Source organism: Pediculus humanus, genomic scaffold, assembly GCF_000006295.1.
Source record: "Pediculus humanus corporis 1103172108299 genomic scaffold, whole genome shotgun sequence".
NCBI classification, from domain to species: domain Eukaryota; kingdom Metazoa; phylum Arthropoda; class Insecta; order Psocodea; family Pediculidae; genus Pediculus; species Pediculus humanus.
Window position 1 is genome coordinate 111,552 of NW_002987868.1, and position 22,224 is coordinate 133,775.

At 30.5% G+C, this 22,224-nt stretch overlaps 3 protein-coding genes across 3 annotated transcripts; 2 read left to right on the top strand and 1 right to left on the bottom strand.

The window, feature by feature from the left end:
- Nucleotides 1-4,400: 4,400 nt before the first annotated feature.
- On the top strand, nt 4,401-14,362 carry Phum_PHUM565830 (fatty acid synthase, putative; the record flags this gene model as incomplete). Its single annotated transcript, XM_002431991.1, has 34 exons — nt 4,401-4,611; nt 4,694-4,846; nt 4,927-5,100; nt 5,196-5,396; nt 5,466-5,704; nt 5,794-6,024; nt 6,107-6,298; nt 6,383-6,514; nt 6,591-6,706; nt 6,804-6,918; nt 6,999-7,188; nt 7,265-7,494; nt 7,593-7,772; nt 7,851-7,975; nt 8,062-8,323; nt 8,411-8,519; nt 8,595-8,846; nt 8,926-9,105; nt 9,191-9,513; nt 9,591-9,902; nt 9,973-10,160; nt 10,276-10,524; nt 10,608-10,725; nt 10,804-10,980; nt 11,063-11,441; nt 11,512-11,692; nt 11,773-12,166; nt 12,258-12,503; nt 12,632-12,866; nt 12,945-13,165; nt 13,257-13,385; nt 13,474-13,830; nt 13,921-14,154; nt 14,252-14,362. 34 exons carry the CDS (start codon nt 4,401-4,403, stop codon nt 14,360-14,362), a joined length of 7,146 nt encoding a protein of 2,381 aa, XP_002432036.1.
- A 2,194-nt stretch (nt 14,363-16,556) lies between these two features.
- Nucleotides 16,557-19,639, bottom strand: Phum_PHUM565840 (uncharacterized protein; the record flags this gene model as incomplete). Its single annotated transcript, XM_002431992.1, has 12 exons — nt 16,557-16,817; nt 16,936-16,978; nt 17,121-17,215; nt 17,295-17,420; nt 17,525-17,637; nt 17,729-17,960; nt 18,066-18,203; nt 18,303-18,453; nt 18,575-18,770; nt 19,172-19,292; nt 19,397-19,511; nt 19,581-19,639. 12 exons carry the CDS (start codon nt 19,637-19,639, stop codon nt 16,557-16,559), a joined length of 1,650 nt encoding a protein of 549 aa, XP_002432037.1.
- A 1,974-nt stretch (nt 19,640-21,613) lies between these two features.
- On the top strand, nt 21,614-22,124 carry Phum_PHUM565850 (uncharacterized protein; the record flags this gene model as incomplete). The annotated part of the gene is made up of 2 exons (XM_002431993.1): nt 21,614-21,799; nt 22,035-22,124. 2 exons carry the CDS (start codon nt 21,614-21,616, stop codon nt 22,122-22,124), a joined length of 276 nt encoding a protein of 91 aa, XP_002432038.1.
- Between the last annotated feature and the right edge of the window lie 100 nt (nt 22,125-22,224).

The following is a 22,224-nucleotide window of genomic DNA, read 5'->3' on the forward strand; positions in this document are numbered from 1 at the left end:
ACCGTTTTTCTGCCCGGTTACAACTGGATTCTCATTGGTCGAAAGCACATGGTCCGACATCACACGAGATTGCCCCGTTCGATAGTAATAAAAATTTATTTTTTATAAAAAGACCTTTTTCAAAATGAAGATGTTTATTTTTTTCACATTCTACTTATGCTCCGTCGTGTTATTTACTCGTCTCAAATCAAGTTAACTTTACACGAATGTTTTAAATGAATTCACCGCGAGTTTTTTTTATAATTTTTTTTTTCTTTTTGTCACGTTATTATTATTATTATTATTATTATTATTATTCGATCAATTTTAAAAATTTCGTTCGCGAACAAAAAAAAAAAAAAAACCTTTTCAATCTGGTGCGAATGCGTCAACCGTCATTATTATTATTATTATCATCATTTATTCAAACGTTAAGGTACCAGTAGTAGTAGTAGTTGTAGTAGTAATAGTAATCCTAAATATTAATCAGTTATTAATAAAATTTAACAATAAAAACAAAAAAAAAAAAAAAAAACAGCGAAGCATTTTAAAAAAAATTAAATAAATTTACAATGGTAAACATGGCAACCTTGCATCATCAAATCGTTTCGCACTTTTCGTGAAAAATAATTATTACGTCACGACATCGGTTCGATCGTCGAATGTTTATTTGTTCGTTATTCTCATTTCGATAACTGTCACATAAAAAGTGTAAGTTTTTGTTTTTAAAAAAAAAAAAGAACGAAACTTTTAACGGTTAAAAATTATTAGAGAGAGAGAGAGAGAGAGAAGAGACAAAGAGAGAGTGAGAGAGAGAGAGAGGTAAAAACCAAAACGAAAAACGTTATGTTTTAATACGTTAACGTAAATTAGTGTGTCTGTGTCTGTGTTTGTATGTATGTTTGTTTGTTTGTTTGTGTTTGTATGTTGTGATCGTAACGTGTTAAATTACAAAAAAGAAACATAATAGTCACGAGTTTTAAAAGAAAGATTAAATTGAGCCAGGTCAGTGTAAAAAAAAAAAAAAAAAAAAAAAAAACAAATTATTATTTTATACCGATTTATATTTTTATGGTTTTTTTTTTTTTTTAAAAAACGACCTTAGACAAGTAGAAATAATAATAATAATAGTCAAATGACAAATGAAATGCCGTAATAATAAATTTTATGAATAATTCTTAAACCTGATCGTAATAATTTAAATTTAAAAAAAAAAAACGAAAAGGAAAACAAGGTTAAATAATTTTTTTTAAATATAATATGGCGAATCGCGCATAATACTATATAACGACATTGACCTATACCCCGCCACCACGTTGATGATTGATCAGCTGATTAACAAAATTTAAAATAAAAAAAAAAAAATTAATAATAATAATAATAATAATAATAAAATATATAATAATTAATGCGCGATAATAATAATAATAATAATAATAATAATTTACGATCGTTAAAGTTTAACCGGGAGAGGAAACAAGGGAAAAAAAAAAAAAAGTTTTCCTTATAAATTATTTAATAATATAAAACGAAATGAATTAATTATTATTATTATTATTATTATTATTATCATTATTGTTATTACTTATCGATTTATCGAAATTTTTCCCTTTTCGTATAATAAAATATTTATGTGTAAAGGCGAGGGGAAATTCGGAAAAATCGTTTTTTTTTTCCTATTTAAAAAAAAAGAAAAAAGTTATCGGTTAATAATTAATATATATTAAATAAATAAATAAATAAATAAAAAATGGTTTTATCGATTAAAATCGATAATCGTTTTAATATTAATTTCAAAATTATTTATCGAAATTTGAAAATGTTTAAAATTTTCACGCGCGCGTACTACTACTACTACTACTACTGGGCTACATTATGATCGGCCGCCATTTTTTTTTTTTTCTTCTCCTTCTTCATCGTAAACAAAAAAAAAACCGTTAATAGTATAACGACGTTCGTTTTTTTTTTTTTTTTTTTTTTCCGAAATTGGCAACATTTTTTTCGCGGAATCGTTTATACGTTTACTATACGTATTGTAAGTAATTAAATTTAAAAAAACGTTTATTTTTCCGTAAAGGATTTTTTTTTCGGTTTGAATATAAAAATTTGATTGTTTATTTTACCGGTAAATAAATAAATACATAAAATCCTATGTATCATTATTATGTATTTATGTAAATTACGTTTTTATTTCGGTTTGATAACTTTTTTCTTTTTGTTTTAAGAAAAAAAAAAAAAAAAAAGAAAAACTCTGTGACCTTGTTCGCATGGTGAATCAAGTTCAGTGTTTTTTTTTTTTTTTTTTTTTTTTATTTGAAAGATAAAAAAGAAAACTTTGTATCTCATTAAAGAAAACGATTTTTTTTTTTTTTTTGTTTCGTTTTTTGCAAATTTAAAAAATTTTCCCATTTTAAATATTATATATATTGCAAAGCGGGTACGAAAGAAAAACTATTAATTCGTTTCATTTTTTTTTTTTTTTTCGTCCCGATATCGAAATAATCGAAATGATCGATTAATCGAATTGTTCGATCCTATGTAAATTTTTAAAAAATATATCGGTGGAAAAAAACTCATAATAATAATAATAATAATAATTAAATGCCGAAATAAATTAAAAAGACTTATTTGCAAAATGACGCAAATGACAAAAAAAAAAAATTTTTTTTTTTTTTTTTTTGGTAACACCGACATCATCATCATCATCATCATCATCATCAATACTCGTCTAATTAATCAGTCAGTCAAACGTTGAAAATTCGAACCTGTTGTCTGAACGATAATAATGATGATGATGATGATGATGATGATGATGATGATGACGATGACGAAACGTTTACGATTGAAAAAAATTTTTTTTTTTTTTTTATTTTCGATTTGATTTTAATATTAATATTATTATTATTATTATTATTATTATTATTATTATTATTATTATTATTATTATTATTATTATTATTATTATTATTATTATTATTATTATTATTATTATTATTATTTTCAACAGGGAAGAAAAACCAAAGAAGGGAGGAAGCAGAAGTAATCAGTTAAAAGTAAGTTTTTTTTTTTTTTTAATTAATCTGACACGAGTAATCAGTAAATGAAAACGTAAACAAAAAAAAAAGGGGGAAACGACGTGAACACGTTTTCGTAAATAACAACAAACAACAAACAACAACAACAACAACGACAAAAATGTTAATAATAATGATGATGATGATTATGATTACTAACGTGTGTGTATACATTTAAACGTGCGAGAAAAAAATCAAAGAAATATTATTATTATTATAAGTTATATTCATAAATTTAATTTTATATATTACGATTATGACGACGGTAAAAAAACAAAATGGCGGTTCGATAGTAATAAAAAAAAAAAAATCTCTGTGGAAAATAAATAAATAATAATAATAATAAAAAGATTTTTTAATTTAATCATTACGACGCAAGTGGCAGTTTTATCAAGTTTTTATTAAAAATGACCAAAATATATAAATATATATTATATATAAAAATTGACCTTGCCCTTTTTCGTGACCCCAAATAATTTTCATATCATTATTATTTGCAAAATAAATAATGATTTTTGATAAAAAGTCTATGCATCTCTTGGCGATTTCTCAGTCGTCGTAATACATTAAATGTGTATAAATCAATTTTGCAAAAAGGGTAATGATAGTAATAATAATAATAATAATAATAATGATAATGATAAGTTGGATACGTTTATAACGATTAAAATTTGTTTTTTTGTTGGTAATTTTGATTTCCCCCCCCCCCCCAAATCATTTTGAATCCCATATTATTACGTCATAAAAATTTGAAAGTGAATATATAAAGTTTAAAATCCAGTCGAGGAATGAATTTTTTTAAAATTTAAAGTGTTAATAATAATAATGATGATGATAATAGAATGTGATTAATATGTGATTTTTGTTGTTGTTGTTGTTGTTGTGGTCGTGGTTGTACTCGTCGTCTGCATTGAAAATAATTTAAAAAAAAAAAAAAAAAATTTAAATTTCTGTGGTTGTACCTTAAAAATTTTTCGTGTCCCATAAATGAATACGTCCGTGTCGTTCGTAATGTCTTGGTGTTAAAAAACCGCGGTATCTAATAATAATAATAATAATAATAATAATAAGATATTTATTCATTGAAAATAAGTACCTTGAAAATCTCATCGCAAATATTATTATTATTACCATCATCATCATCATCATCATCAATTTCTCTGTGATATATTTTATACTTTTTGATTTGATTATAATATTGTGCGAATAAAAAAGCTATTTAAATTATTAAAAACAAACAAACAAACAAACAAAACCGTTAGAAATATTAAGTCATTGAATAATAATAATAATAATAATATAGGGTTTTTTTTAAATTTTAGTTAAGGGCCGAGTATAAGTGTAAACATGCCAGCTCGATTTACCGAAGTAAATATAACCGGTCAAGAAGGTGGAAGAAATAATTATTCAAATGGAAGCGGTAGTTTTCGGGAAAACGACGTTATTGTTTCTGGATTATCCGCCCGTTTGCCAGAAAGTAGTAATGTTGAAGAATTTAAAAAAAATCTTTTTGCAGGAGTTGACTTGGTTACAGACGACGAAAGACGATGGCCTGCAGGTATGTAAATATTTTCAATTCGAAAAAATTTCCCACCCCACCCCACCCCCCCCCCCGTTTAAAATCGGAAAATTTATTTTAGGAATACATGGACTTCCCAAAAGAACTGGAAAACTTAAAGATTTGCGATCCTTCGATGCAACATTTTTCGGAGTCCATGCGAAACAAGCTCACGTTATGGATCCACAACTTAGGATACTTTTAGAATTGACGCACGAAGCCATCGTTGATGCCGGTAAATTCAAATCATAGTGATTATTATTATTATTATTATTATTATTATTTTCCGACATTATATTTTTTCTTCTTTTGTAGGCTACAATCCAGCAGAACTTCGAGGTTCCAGAACGGGGGTTTTTATCGGAGTTTCCGATTCAGAAAGTGATGAATATTGGACGGCAGATCCTGAAAAAGTTAACGGATACGCTTTGACCGGATGTTGTCGTGCCATGTTTCCAAATAGAATCTCTTACACTTTTGATTTTAACGGTTGGTTCCGGTTTTTAAACCGTTGGCTGTTGTAGTCGAGACACTCGGAGTTGGTTTTCATAACGAATGATAATTTAATTTTTCCATCTCGTCAGGTCCTAGTTTTGCAATAGATACAGCATGTTCCAGTAGTTTATTAGCAATGCAACAAGCTATCGCTTCGATCAGATCCGGCCAGTGTGACGCAGCCATTGTCGGCGGAGTAAATCTTTTATTGAAACCGACGTGTTCCTTACAATTTCACAGGTTAGGAATGTTAAGTCCCGATGGAGCTTGCAAAGCCTTCGACGTATCCGGTAAATGATTTTACAATATTTCGGCAGTTCTTAAAGGTGACAAAATGTAAACGGAGTTTTCATTTACAGGTAACGGTTACGTCAGAAGTGAAGCCGCGGTTGTCGTCTTTCTTCAAAAACAATCGGTTGCGAGACGTGTTTATGCAACCGTCGTACACGCAAAAACAAACACGGATGGAAACAAAGTTCAGGGAGTCACTTTTCCAAGTGGTGAAATGCAAAAAAAATTAATAAAAGAAGTTTATTCCGATGCCAAAGTAGATCCGAAAGATGTTGCCTACGTGGAAGCACACGGAACAGGAACGAAGGTGCTTAAACCGTCTGACGTCCTTTTTTTTTTTTTGTTAAATTTTCCCTTTAAGTATTAACATCAACTAACTTTTTTTTTAAAAACCAGGTTGGAGATCCTCAAGAAGTTAATTCAATAGCCGACGTATTTTGTAAAGATAGAACGGAACCTTTGCTCATAGGTTCGGTAAAAAGTAATATGGGACATTCGGAACCCGCATCGGGACTTTGTTCCGTTGCAAAAGTTTTAATAGCGATGGAAGAGAATAAAATCCCGGGAAATTTACATTTTAACAAACCAAATCCGGATATTCCCGCATTGAACGACGGACGATTGCAGGTAGTTTGACGTTGATAAGTCGTCGGACATTTTGAATTCCGGAACAGCGAAGAGTTATTCAGCTTTTTTTTGTTATTTTCAGGTTGTAAATAAAAATTGGCCGTGGAACGGTGGATTAGTCGCAATAAATTCATTCGGTTTCGGAGGAGCAAATGTACATCTTTTATTAAAATCAAATTCTAAAACAAAACCTATTTTCCCATCTGATTCCGTACCTAAATTATTTACCGTTTCCGGTAGAACCGAAGAAAGCGTTAATTCATTCCTCGATAAAGTAATTATTATTATTTTTGCGTCGTATAAAATAAATATTTGAATTTAAAAAAAAAAAAAAAAAAAAAAATGTTTACTCTTACAGATCAATGAATTACCCAGGGATGATGAATTTGCAGCCCTCACACAACAAATACACAAGCGAAACATTCCCGGTCACGATTACAGAGGATTTTTAGTCAAAGATGAAAGCGGAAATGTCACAAAAGAAATCACGGTAAGTTTTTTTTTTTTTTAATATTAGAAAATAATAGTCATTCATTATTTACTTACGGACTCGTCATTTTTTTAAGGAATACGCAAGCGAGAAAAGGCCTATTTATTTCGTTTATTCCGGTATGGGATCCCAGTGGAACGGAATGGGAAAAAGAATGTTACAGTATCCGATTTTTGAAAAATCGTTGAAACGGTAAAAAGAAAAACTAACTCTGAATTATTTTCCCATATGAATGAATGAATGAATGAATGAATGAATTTTTTTTAAATATATAATCCATTCATTGTAGCTGTGCTAGTGCTTTAGAAAAACATGGCGTTAACCTTTACGAACTTTTATGCTCGGACGATGAGAAAATATTTGAAAATGTCGTTTATTCTTTTACATCGATTGCCGCTATGCAGGTAAAAAAGGTTTTTTTTTTTGGTGATTTTTTAACTCGGTAACCCTTTTCGAATAATAACGAAAACAAAACATTTTTCAGGTTGCTTTAACGGATTTGCTTTTCTCACTCGGAATAACTCCCGACGGGATTTTAGGTCATTCGGTCGGTGAACAATGTTGTGCTTATGCCGACGGTTGTTTCACGGCCGAACAAACCGTTTTGGCTGCTTATTGGAGAGGAAAAGCTATCATAGAGTCAAAGTTGAAACCAGGTGGCATGGCTGCTGTAGGTAAGTTAAATTTTAATGAAATAATCGTCGGATTATTGATGTAACTACAAAAGTAAACGTTTGTTTATGTTGTTAGGAATGTCTTGGGAAGAAGCGAAAAAACGTTGCCCCCCGGATATTTCACCAGCGTGTCATAACAGCGACGATAGCGTCACAGTTTCAGGTCCAAAAGATTCAATAGTTAAATTTGCCAAAGAATTATCGGACGAGGGAGTTTTTGCAAGAGTCGTACCCAGTTCTGGGGTTGCTTTCCACAGCAAATACATCGAAGAAGCCGGACCTAAATTAAAGGATAGTTTGATAAAAGTAATAAATTTATCATTTTAAAAAATTGGTTGAAATTTGTAAAAAAAAAAAACAAATTTGATAAAAAAGATTTTTTTTTCTTTCCCCCCACCAATCAGCTCATTCCGAATCCGAAAAAAAGATCTACAAAATGGATAAGTTCGAGCGTGCCTGAAAAATTATGGGATACTCCAATTGCACAATACTCATCATGTGATTATCACGTCAATAATTTACTTTCGCCGGTACTTTTCCGAGACGCATTACGTCATGTACCTGATAATGCTGTCGTCATTGAAGTAAGAAAACGTCAGAAGTTGTCGTTGTTTGTAAACTTTTCTACAAGTCACTATTACAAATTGTATTAATTGTTACAGGTAGCACCTCATTGTTTACTACAAGCCGTTCTCAAACGTGCCCTTCCATCCAATTGCACACCCATAGGACTAATGAAAAGAGGACATGCTGATAATTTGTCATTTTTATTTACCAACATTGGAAAGTAAGAATTCAAAATGATTATTAAATTACGTTTAAAATAACGAAAAGGGATTTTTAACGACACCATTTTTTTTTTTTTTGTTACAGAATGTACAACAGTGGACTTCAACCTGATATTTCAGTTTTATATCCACCGGTATCGTTTCCGGTTTCGAAAGGTACACCAACGATTGCGTCCATGATTGAATGGGATCATTCTACGGAATGGTCTTTGGCTAATTTCGGTGGAAAAGGAATGGGTAGATCGGGTGAATGCGTCGTCGAAGTTGATTTAAGTAAAGAAAAGGACTCTTACTACAGCGGTCATGCTATTGATGGAAGAGTTTTGTTTCCTGCAACGGGATACATGGTAACAAATTGAACAAAAAAAAAAAAAAAATTTGTAAGGGTCGACAGCGAATTAAATAAAATAATTTTTCCCTTTTTTTTTTTATAGACTCTCGCGTGGAAAACATTCAGTAAATTAAATGGAAAATCATTCGATGAATTTCCCGTTATAATCGAAGATATGAAATTTCACAGGGCTACCATACTACCGAAAGAAGGTCATTATTGTTTAACGAAAGGAAAATGATAATAATAATGATGATTTTTAACGTCGAATTCATTTTAAATTTTAGGAAGCGTTAAATTTCTCGTTAACATATTCGAAGGATCTGGAGAATTTGAAATTTGCGAAGCTGGATCCGTGGCTGCATCTGGAATTATTTATTCTCCAGACGACATTGATAGCGAGTCGCTGAATTTAACGGAACCGAAAAACGAAACAAAATATTTAAATTTAAACAAATTGGATGTTTATAAAGAATTAAGGCTTCGGGGTTACGATTACGGTGGGATTTTCAAAGGGATTTCACATTCGGATAACAACGGTATTATCATTATCATTATCACTATTTTTAATTGAGAAAGAAGAAACGTTATTCTATAGCAAAAATTTTAACCCTTTAGGAATCAATGGAGAATTAGAATGGAATGATAATTACGTTTCATTTATGGATACCATGCTTCAATTTTCAATATTGGGAACGTCGACGAAAGAACTTTATTTACCCGTACGTTTACAAAAAGCCGTAATTAATCCATTGAAACATAAAACATTCGTCGAAGGTTTAACCGAAGGAAAAGGAGGTACGTTTTTACAATTAACAAAGCCTAAAATAGGTTTTTCATAACAAAAAAAAAAAATCGTTCATTAAAATCGTTCATTTTCCAGGTGTGAAAGTCAGCATGCACAGAGATATAAACGTCATTTCCGCCGGAGGTATCGAATTACGGGGATTAAAAGCAAATTTGGCACCGCGTAAACAACAAACTCAATCACCCCCAAAATTAGAAAAATACGTTTTCGTACCTTACGAAAATGTCAAAGTCGCGTCCCATTACAACGCATTAACCGTGTCTTTACAAATCGCATTGGAAAACACGATCGGAAGTTTAAAATTGAAAATAGCCGAGTTGTCACGTGGGAAAAACGAATCCGAAGATTATCTGGCGAAAAATGTTTTCAACATTTTAGAATCCGAACCCATGGTCACGGTTAGTAAACCCCCTTTTTAAATTAAAGAAAGAAAAATTATATAGGTATAACAGGAACGTTCGTGAAAACTTTTCAGGTTGATATCAGCGTCGTACATTCGTCAAACGAAACGGTACCTGAAAATTTACTATCGACGTTACCGGTGAAAGCCGTTCAAAAAGAAGTCGACAAAACTCCTCTCGAATCGAATTATCATTTGATTATTGGAAAAGAACTCACGTCGGAACCGGAAGTTTTAAATAACGTCACGTCCGGTGTTAAAACGGGTGGTTTCGTACTCTCGGAAGAAAAAAATCTAAACTTGAACGAATCCCTATATGAAAAAGTGGGATTGTGCGTGGTTAGCTTGCAAAAAACAAGCGAATCCACTTTTGTACTCTTAAGAAAGGTAAAAAAAAAAAATAATTTTGAAGTATTACGAACGTTACATTTTCAAAATTAATAATTTCTCATTCAAGGTGGATGAATTTTTATGCGAGATCCCGGTAATAGAAATAAAGGAAAATAATTATTCGTACGTTGACAAAGTGAAAAAAGCATTGGGGGATGAAAAAAAATTTTTAATCGTTTCCGAAGGAGAAAAACAAAATGGAATCGTTGGTTTTACCAATTGCATAAAACAAGAATCGGGAGGAAATCACGTCAGGTAGCTATAATAATTATTATTATTATTATTGACTCACATTTTACGGGAACGCCTTGATACGATTTAAAACGGATAAATGACGTCACGATATTGATTTTCCTTTTTTTCCCTGTAGGATGATGTACGTTCACGACAGCAATGGGAAAAAATTTTCATTAAACGAAAAATTTTACCGAGATCAATTAAAAAAAGATCTTTTAATGAACGTTTATAAAAATGGAGTTTTCGGATCTTATCGTCACGTTATTTTGGACAACGTCAACGACGAAGCGTCACTCAACGTCGAACACGCTTACATAAATACTCTTATGAGAGGAGATTTATCGAGTTTACGTTGGATCGAATCTCATCCATCACATTTCAAGTAAGAAAATGATATTATTATTATTATTATTATTATTTAAAAAAAAATTTGTACCTATTTTTGAATTCGAATTGTTTATATAGAAAAGACAAAAACGTCGAGTTGTGTCACGTGTATTACGCACCGTTAAATTTTAGAGATATCATGTTGGCAACTGGAAAATTACCACCGGATGCATTACCGGGTGATTTAGCAGGACAAGTTAGTCTATTGATTATTATTATTTTATCCTGTTATTTGGGGGAGGGGAAAGGAGATTATATATTATTTGAATTTTAGGATTGCGTTCTCGGTTTGGAATTTTCCGGAAGAGTTACGAGTGGTAAAAGAGTTATGGGTATGGTCGTTGCCAGAGGTTTGGCAACATCCGTACTCGTCGATCCCGAATTTTTATGGGAAGTACCCAACGATTGGTCTTTGGAAGAGGCTGCCACGGTACCCGTCGTTTATTCAACCGTAAGTTAAACATACCTTTCTCGAATCGTAAAAAAAAAATTTTTTTGTCTAATTCCCTAATTTTTATTTACGTTGGTAACAGAGTTACTACGCCCTGATCGTCAGAGGAAGAATGAAACCGGGTGAAACGTTATTGGTACACGCAGGTACGGGTGGTGTGGGTCAAGCTGCCATTTCCATCGCTTTGTCAATGGGTTGTAAAGTTTTCACGACGGTCGGAAGCAAAGAAAAAAGGGAATTTTTATTGAAAAGATTTCCACAATTGACAAATGACAACATCGCCAATTCGCGTGACACGAGTTTCGAACAACACGTATTACGTCACACGAATGGGAGAGGAGTTGACGTCATATTAAATTCTCTAGCAGAAGAAAAACTTCAAGCGTCTTTGAGGTGTTTGGCCAAAGATGGTAGATTTTTAGAAATAGGAAAATACGATCTTTCGAATAATTCAAAACTAGGTACGTTAAACTTCATCTTCTTTTCGATCTTGTTTTATTGGTGGCAATTTTTTGAAAAATTTCATTTCAGGTATGGCAATATTTTTAAAAAACACGGCATTCCACGGAATATTATTGGATAGTTTATTCGAAGAAACCGGACCACAAAAATTAGAAGTTATTAAATTGGTGTCGGAAGGTATAAAATCAGGTGCCGTGAGACCTTTGCCATCGACCGTATTTTCAGAAGATCAAATAGAAAAAGCATTCAGGTTAATTTTCTTGGCGAATTCTACATTTTAAATAATAATAATAATAATAATAATAATTAATTTAACAATTATAAATTCAGGTTTATGGCAAGTGGAAAACACATCGGAAAAGTTCTTTTGAAAATTCGTAACGAAGAACGTGAAAAATCATCGGTGCCCTGTACGAAAATAATAAAAGCCATACCGCGTACCTACATGGACAGTGAGAAATCATACGTTTTAGTCGGAGGTTTAGGAGGTTTCGGAATGGAGCTTTGCAATTGGTTAATCGATCGAGGTGCTAAGAAAATCGTTTTGACATCTCGTTCAGGTATCAGGTCGGGATATCAATCGATATGCGTGAGAAGGTGGACGGAAAAGGGTGTTAAAGTTGTCATATCGACATCGGATGCATCGACTCTCAAAGGTGCCAAAGATCTTTTAACCGAAGCCACTAAATTGGGTCCCGTCGATGCTATTTTCAATTTAGCAGCCGTGAGTTTTTCCAGATCGAGTGAAAATCAAAAAAAAATTTTCTTTTATTTAACGCGAGAAGAAAAATTGTATTAAAATTTTCCTTTTAAAGGTTCTCAGAGATGCTTTGATGGAAAATCAAACGGAAGAAAATTTCAAAATCGTTTCCTATCCCAAAGTCGAAGGTACTCTGTGCTTGGATAAAGCATCGAGAGAAATTTGTCCCTATTTGAGGTATTTCGTAGTTTTCTCATCCGTGTCCTGTGGAAGAGGAAATGCCGGTCAAGCGAATTACGGTTGGGCCAATTCGGTTATGGAAAGGATTTGCGAGGAAAGACAAGCCGTCGGATTACCTGGAGTAAGAAGTTTTCACACACACGCGCACGCACGCGCACGCGCACATAATGTACACATGTGCGTGCGTGCGCGCGCGCGCGCGCTTAAATCAATTTTTTTTTGTAACCACGAGAATTTTACGTTTAATAGTTGGCCATTCAATGGGGAGCCATCGGAGATGTAGGTCTCGTAGCTGAAAAAATGAGCGGAAATCCGACGGAAGTAGGTGGTACTCTTCCTCAAAAAATGTCATCGTGTTTGTCAACGTTGGACGCACTCTTACAACAACCCGATCCCGTATTAGCCTCTTTAGTACTCGCGGAAAAGCGAAAAGTTGATTCCGGTTCTCAAACCGGATTGTTGGAAGCTGTCGCTAACATATTAGGTAATTCAATTGACGACACCAGGGGGGGGAGGGGGAAACAATATTGTTTTAACACGCGACCTAACACCTAATTTCCAGGTATCAAAAACGTAAACTCGGTAAATCCAAATTCAACGTTGACCGATATCGGTATGGATTCATTAATGGGAGCCGAAATAAAACAAACATTGGAAAGAAATTACGACGTAGTTTTAAGCGCACAAGAAATCAGATCCCTCACATTTTCAAAATTAAAACAATTACAATCCGGAAGTGGAGGAGAATCTCCGGCGACTCCATTGGTCAACGGTAACAATTTGGTGAGTGTTTATTACGAAATTCGGGAATCGATATAAAAAATGAAACAAGGTGCTAATTTTTTTTTTTATTTTGTCGCGGGGGTGTGTTAAGGTACAATACCAAGATTTGCAATTGATGCCCTCACAAGACATGATCACAATGGAATCAAAATGTTCTCAACCGTCGATGACGCCCCTCTTTATGGTACATCCGATCGAAGGTCACGTTTCGGCATTAAAGGTATGCTATTATTATTATTATTATCGTTAAATTCCCTTAATTGGTGATTTGATTTATCGATTTCGATATTTTTTTTTTTTTTAAACAGACGCTAGCCTCTCTGTTACCCTGTCCCGTTTACGGTCTTCAATGCACGTCCAAAGCACCCATGGACAGCATGAAAAATCTAGCGAGATATTACGTGGATTTGATAAGGCCCGTTCAGAAAAAGGGTCCGTATCAAATTTTGGGATATTCGTTCGGAGCCGCCGTAGCGTTCGAAATGGGAGCCATTTTAGAATCGGAAAAGGAAGAAGTTAAATTAATATTCATAGACGGAAGTCCTTCTTACGTAGCCATACACACCGGAAATTATAAAACGAGAAACGACAAAAGCGAAAGCAGTTACGACGCGGACGCATTAACTTATTTTATAACCTTATTTAAAAATGTCGATCACACAAAAGTAAGAGTGAGAAAGAGAAGGAGAGAGGAAGAGAGAGAGAGAGAGAGAGAGAGGAAACAAACTTTAACAATCAATTTTGTCTCACAACAGGTAAAATTAGAACTTTTGTCATTGCCCACGTTCGAAAAGAGACTGCAAAGAACGACGGAAAAACTACAGGGACTATCAAAACCTGATGTTATCGCACAAGCAGCCGAATCCTTTTATAAAAAATTAGTCATCGCTGATAAATATCAGACAAATTATAAATTTAACGGTAACGTTGTTTTCATAAAGGCAAAAGACAATTTCGTACAATTGGGAGAAGATTACGGTTTGAACGAGGTAAATATTATAAAAACGAAAAAACCTTTCGAATTCGATTTTCCCTCCCCCTCATCCCCCTCCCTAATTAATCATTTGCTTGTTTGTTTGTTTGTAGGTATGCAAGAAAAAAGTGAAAAGTTATTCCGTAAAAGGAAATCACAGAGATATATTAACCGGAGAAAACGTTGTAAATTTAGCTAAAATCATATCAGAAAGTGTTTGTTGATCGATTGATCGATCGATCCATCGATCCATCGATCAATCGATCGATCGATTACATTTAAATAAAATCACAAAATAAAAATAAAAAATATTTTAAAAAAAATTAATATAAAAACAAAATAATTTCTTTTCTTTTCTTTTTCTTTTTTTTTTTTTTAAAAAAAAATTCTCCATAGTTTTAAAATTTTTTTTTTTTTTTGTCTTCTGCTTTTTTTTTTTGTTTACACTCGTTAACTTTTTATCGGAATTACTAAAAAAAAAAAAAAAAAAAAAAAAAAACTTACTTTTAAATTTTGGGGTTTTGTTTTAAAAAAAAAAAAAAAATGAGACCTTACAAACGTAAATTGTATCCAATATGGAGGACGAGAAAGCATAAAAAGTTATTTGGAATCGTTAACGAATATTTAAAACCTTTTTTTCGTTTGACAAAAACTATTTGGAATATTGAAAAACCATTTCCGGTAACTGCTAAGGTAAAGTATTCGAACTCAAAATGATGATAATAATAATAATAATGTTACGATATTAACTTATAACTAATTTTTTTTTCTGTTTCAACGAAATAGATATTATTAACAATAATTATTTGGATTCTTTTGATTCTTCCACTCTTTTATTTTTTAATTCCGCCATTATTCGGTTTTCTATTATTCAACGTGAATTTTTACATTTTTTTTTTTTTAATATAAATATATATAAGTATGAATAAGTACTTACTCGTGTCGACAAACGTTTTTCAGTATTTTGGGGACGTCGTTAACTTCGACGATATGTTGATTAAAATCGGATCCTTTTGCACACAATTCAATTTAATTAAAAACACAATAATCACAAATAAAATATTCAACAGAATAACGGTAGCCATTTTTTTATATGATTATTACCAGGTTGTTAAATACATGTCGATCAACTGATTAACAAAAAAAGAAAAGAAAACTTATTTAACTTTTATTATTATTATTATTAACACTTATTTATTATTCGCACTTAACGAACGACTCGACACATAATAAATATATATAATTAATTATTTCATTATTAAATCCACTCGAGAAAATTTAAAATAACAAAAAAAAATTGGTTTCCTAACGCGAATTCTATCAACGGATTCAAAAACTAAAATGGCGACGCAACACTTTTTACAATTTAAAAACGCTTTCGTGAATTAATTAATTTATAAAAAATGTCGACGTTAAAGAAAATAATGGAATAAAAAAAAACATTTAATTAATTTCACAATAAAATAAAAACCACGAATCTTTCTTTTTTTTTTTTAAATAAAATAAAATAAAATAAAACGTTTAAAACTAAGAGCAAACACCGTAGCACGACTTCACCGCGTCCGATTCGAGAAACAAATAACGTTCTAACGTTGTCGCGAGTTTGCGACGTTGTCGCGTTTTTACAAAACGTATGACGTCATAAAAACAATTCAGAAATTTAACGAATTTTTTGTTATCGCTTCGTTTAATGAAAAAAAATTATCAAACGGGTTTCAAATTCGTGCATAACTCGTCGTTTTTTTTTTTTTTTTAAAACTTATTTAACATTAAAGATAAATGTTTTTTAAAAAATTTACTTACCTTGCTTTTTTTTTCTTCTGCATCTCCCGCCATTTTTATTCGTTATCGCTGTGTAAAAAAAAAATATGTGGAAGAAACTTCAAAATTCATATCCAACATTTTGTTTCGTTTTTGTTTCGTTTTTCGGATAAAACAATTAAAAAAATAATAATAAATAATAATAAATAATTTAAAAATAAACGATGTAAATTTTTGTTTTTTTTTCATTTTCCGATTTTAATATTATCCAATTTAATTTTATTCTTTTGTAATTGTTTCAAATTTTGTTTGAGCATTGATATTTTACTTATTGCTAAAAATACAAAAATAATAATAATTGTTATTATTATTTATTTATTTAAATGAGATTGAAAAACCTTTTTTTTTTTTTTTAAATAAAAAAAAACTTACTTTGATGATCAGTTTCTTCCATTTCAATTTCTTTTATTAAATTTTCAATTAATAATAATTCATCATCTACGGCTGTTTTAAGTGCATCGCTTTTATTTAAACATTCGTGATTACAAATCTTGAATTTATCAAAAAATAAAAAATAAATAAATAAATAAAATGGCGCTTATATACTGTTACAAATAGTAATTTTTGTTTTATTTATTATGGTGTAAAATCAATCCATCATCTTACTTCTATTCTTCTTTTATATTTAACGGATAATTTTGGATCGAATAATATTCTATAAATCCTTTCTTCGATATTCGGGGGCCCATATTTATCGGATTGTTTTAAAATCCCGAGTAAATTCTTTTTCTTACCCATAACAATAACTATTATGCAAAATCCTAAAAATAATGGGCCCACGAATAACAAATCGAGTGGAAAAAATAATAATCTCATGGCTTGAGAATCTTCGTGCATGAAATTACTAATCGTCGTTACCTGTCAAAAAAATTTTGATTTCTTTTTTTTTTTTTTTTTTTATTTCTTTCTTTTTAACGTAAAAAACAAATTATTATTATTATTATTATTATTATTTTGTTTTTACGCTTGATAAAACAATCGTCGTGATCCAACTTAATTTTTGAAATTTTGCCGGCCTTCTATTGAAATAAAATTCAATGTCGTTACAAAATCTGAAAAAAAAAAAAAAAAATTGAAATAAAGGGGTAAAAAAAAAAATTTTCAACGAATCCCCCCCCCCCGCCGCCAACTTACCCTCCCCCCCCGATTTAAATTTTTTACCTTTGCAAACCGTATAAATGAACTATGACCAATTGCAAGCAAATGAGAAAAGATGTAATTTTTTTCAAATAACCGTAAACGGCGTAAAAATACACCTTGTTGCTCTGAAATAAATAAATAAATAAATAAATAAAATGGCGGAGGAAAAACCGGAAACGGATAAAAAATTTTTACCAAAAAATTTATTCCGCCGCTTAATAACGTTCCACATAAAGCAATAAAAACTCTTACGTAAGAATAATAATGATTTAAATTAAAATTATTCGTTATTGTTTTTTCCATAACTATAAACCTAATCACCTGATCACAAAAAAAAATTTCAATCAATCAATTAAATGTATTACATTAATAATAATAATAATAATAATAATAATAATAATAATAATAATAATAATAAAACTTACGATCGATAAAAAATTCAATATCGTTATTATAGATATGAATAAATAACAGAAAAACGAACCGGAAGCTGCGGTACCGAGATTAAATGGGAAAAGTGCAAAAAGGATCCCTTCATCTGCGTGTGATAATAAAAAAAAGAAAATGAATTTTCTCTCTTTCCCCCCCCCCCCTCCGTCTCTCTTTCTCTCTCTATTTCTGATACCAACCTGATTTGAAACGTAATTTTTCAATTGGTATACTTAATTTAAATTGTAATAATCCGTTGAAAACGTAATAATTTAATGTTAAATATATTAAAAGTATGCAAAAACTACATGATAAAACCAAAGCGTGATGTTGAAATAAATTATCTGGTGATATTGCGGATCCCATAAGTATAATTCCTCCTTCAGCTATTTTCAATATATCTAAGGTTCTTCTAAATGCCGAACCCCAAGTCTATTTTCACATTGAACAAACAAAAATCAATATCAATAAACGTGAAACGGGGGATGTGGGGGGGGGGGGTATCAATAAACAAATAATAATAATAAACAAACGAACGCTTAGATTCCAAAATGATTCAATGTGCATATTTTTATATATATTTTTAAGTCCCAAAATGGCACCGGATTGTGAGAATGCAATGAAAAAAAGCGTTAAAGATTCAATCAAACAAAAATACGTTAATAATTGAAGTGCCTGAAAAAAAAAAAAAACGGAAATCACATTATTTTTACGCACATGCGCATGCGCACGAGAAAAAAACGTTAGGGAAAAATATTATTATAACTCACTCACCATATCTATAAATTTAACGCTTTTAAATGAAAATATAAAAAGCATTATGAGAGTGAATAAATTGTGAACGTTACTGTTCAATAAATATTTTTGCCTTTCCCTTGTATAATTATGGATTGTACCTTTTATCCCACCATAAAATCCGTTCGATCTATCATCATTTGAAAAAAAAAAAAAAAAAAAAAAACAAAATTTTTAAATCTTAACTAACTAAAATCCCTCATCAACAACAACAACAACAACAACAACAACAATTTCTATTACTACTATACCCGATAAATAAAATGGATGATAATATTCTAGTTCCAGGTTCGAAACAAGGTTCGAGACTTTCCGCCATTGTAGGACACAAATCAAGATTTTGAATTGAAAAACATTGATTTTTAGAAACTAAGTAAAAATCGTGACAATGAACCCATGGCAATCTCGGATTTATAACTGTCGATGCCAAATAAAATATTTGAAATCCTAAATAATATATCTGTATTGAAAATTTTAAAAATGTGTAAATCAACATGGACGTCGCGATACCTTTAAAAAATAAAAAAAAATTTATATAATTAATATTATTTAAAATATTATAGAGAGGAAATTTTTATTATTATTATTATTATTATTACGAACCGCTTCCGAGTGGTAACATGTGTCCAAATGCAAAAGCTCCATTTCTTGTATATTGTCCGATGAAATTTTGTAAATTAATTAGGGGAGCACCGAAAATTATTACAATGGTTATGTAATGTATAACGGTTGGATCTGCGGAGGAGGGGGGGAGGGAGAGAGGGAGTCAAGTTTTTGTCGTTGTAATCATTCCTTATTGTTGTTATTATTATTATTATTATTATTATTATTAATGTAATTATATTTACTGTATTGGAGTGTATTTATTGTGTCCTCTTGAAATATACTCGTTAAAATGTTCCAATCCATTACGTATAATAAAAAATACATGCAATAATGACCGACGCTTTTCCAAAAAAAATCTTCATCCTAAACACCGACCGGAAAAAAAAAAAAAAAAAAAATTTCGTCATCATCATCGTCATCATCGTCATCATTATAACGTAGTTGGAGAGAAAAAAAAAAAAACTCACTTCGTCTTGAAAAGAAAAAAAAAATTCCGTTTCATCTTCTTTTTCTAAATCTTTTTCTGGATCTTTATCTTGGACATCTTCAAAATCCAAATCTTTTTTGTCATCTATATCGTCACTAAAAAATTAATAATATTAATATTAATATTAATAATAACAACAGTAATGATAATAATAATAATAATACATTTCTGTAGTATCGATTTTATCTATGCTTCTTTCGAAGCTTATTTTATTCACTATCATTTTTTTTCATTTACGTATACAAAAAAAAAAACAAAATTAATTAACTAATTAATTAATTAATTAATTAAATAATAAATAAATAAATAAATAAATAAAACAGAATAATCATTTGAAAAAAAAAACAAAAATCACGCTCAATTAATGGCGATAATACTACTACTAATAATAATAATAAATAGTTTGGTATTGAAAATTTTTATTTTTAAAATTAAAAAAATTCTCGAATTTAAATTTATTTAAAGTTTTATTTTTCCCCCCCCCTCCCCTTCCCCCTCCTCCTCCTTCTCCTCGATAAGGGTAAATAAATTTGATAAGGGTGAAAACCGGAAATGAGTACGAAATCATAAAAAACCATCCAACGAGTATTTTTCCTCTACACGAATTTAATATAAACTTAATTAATTAACGAAAAACAAAAAAAAAAAAAAATTTTTTTGAACAAGTTTATGAATTCACGTGGGTGCGTTCAGAAAGAGAAAGAGAGAGAAAAAAAAATTTTCCCCGAAAAAGGCAACGAGACGAATTCGCTCACGGTAAAAAAAAAAAAAAATGGACGCGCGTATCATCATCGAATTTTTTTTTTTTGAAATTTTTCCCGACGGTTTTTCACCCCCACGTCATCGTAATTATCGTTATCATCATTATTATTATTATTATTATTATTATTATTATTATTATCATTGTTATTTTTTATTCAATTTTAAAATTTTCATATTCGAAACTGTTAAAAAGGGGGGGAGGGGAAAAAAAGGAAAAAGACACCGACATTTATGTTTTTTTTTATTATTTATTTTCCAATTCGTTTTAATTTAATAATAATAATAATAAAATTATATCTGTTTTAAATTAAAAAAATAATAATAATGATAATAAAAAAAATTTTCCAGCTGGAAGTGATCTTTTTCCTAAAAAAAAAAAAAAAGATAAAAAAAAAAAAATTTTTGTTTTGTTATGAATAAAAATAAAAATATATATATTTAAATAAATGCGCATAAATTTTTTTTTTAAGCTTTAAAAACTTTTCTCTCTCTCTCTCTCTCTTTTTTAATGGGAAAACTTTTAAGCCTACGCGCCATAGAAATTTCTAGAAAAGAAAAAAATGAATTTTAATTATTTCTGGACAAAAAAAAAAAAAAAATGGAGAAAAGGGATAAAACGATATGAGGAATAAACAACGTAAACTTTTCAACTTTACGACATTTTTTTTTTTTTTAATAATTACGACGACGATAAAAAAAAATCGATTATGCGTGTGCGTGTGCGTGTGTGTGTGTGTGACGTCATTTTAACGTTAATTAAAAAACTTTAAAAGTGGGGGGGTGGTGGTAGCGGTGATGGAAAAACAGAAAAAACAAAAAAAAAAAAATTTTTGTCAATTATTTATAATTAACTCAGGGGGTCCATTTACCTTTTCAACTTTCTCCTTCCCCCCCCCCCCCTTCCCTTCTTTCTCTCTCCCCCCTCATTTTCGTTCATTTCATTAATCATTTCCTTTTTTCCTCTGATTTTCATTTTACAACAACTTCGACATTTTCTCACGATAAAAAAACAACCAAAAAAAAAAAAAAAAAAAAAAAACCTCGCGAGAGTAGTTGGAAAAACTTTTTAAAACTTTTTATGTTTAATAATAATAATAATAATAAATTAATTAATTAATTAAAATTATTTTTAAAAGTTTTTTTTTTTAATAAAAAAAAACATGTTTCTGTTCGACAAAAATTTTAATAGTACAAATTATTAAAAAAAAAAACAACAAACAAACAAACAAACGAAAAAGAAAAAAAAAATTAAATTTTCTTTATTATTTTGAAGGGGATCAATCATCCACTTGTTGAATTTCCCTTGAAAAAAAATTTTCTCTCTAACGAAACGAAACGAAATGAAACGAAAATAATCGTAACCGAACGGGAAACGGCGAACGTCGGAACAGTTTACGTTGAGCAGTTTGTAAAAAACAATTTAGTAACCCGGGAGATGACGATGAGCGAAGAAGGTTCGTTTAGCGGCTGTAGCAAAGCCCGATCCGCGTCCATTTGTGCACCAGGATGTTCTTCCATGGAGGCACTCGTCATGAACAGCCAGTTACCGCCATCAGGAAGCGGTACACCCGATACGGGTACCCCAAGCGGAAGACGTAGGAGGCCAGCTGCTCGTTCGCAGGTAAATCGTTTTCCCTCCTTCACCCCCCTTCCCTCTCTCCCTTCATCTCCTCCTCAAATAAATCATACCTTGAACCTTAACGTATTCACTTCCGGTAAATATCATTAATAAGAAAATTTTCTATTTTTTTTCCTATATCGAATCCCTCCTCTTATCCGTTTCCGGTTTAAACGTTTCTCAATTGAAAAAATAAATTTTCCTTTTCATTTTTGTGACGTTTTCTTAACCTTTTAAGGTTTCATCGAAATGTAAAAATCAAATCAAATATTTCGAATCGTTTTTCTGTTTTTATTTTTATTTTACCGCGTTCGAAATCGTATCGTAAACGTTCAACGCGAACGGTTAATATTCTAAAAAACGCGATCAATAAATTATTATTATTATTATTATTATTATTATTTTGTTTCAAATTTTTTTTTTTTTAT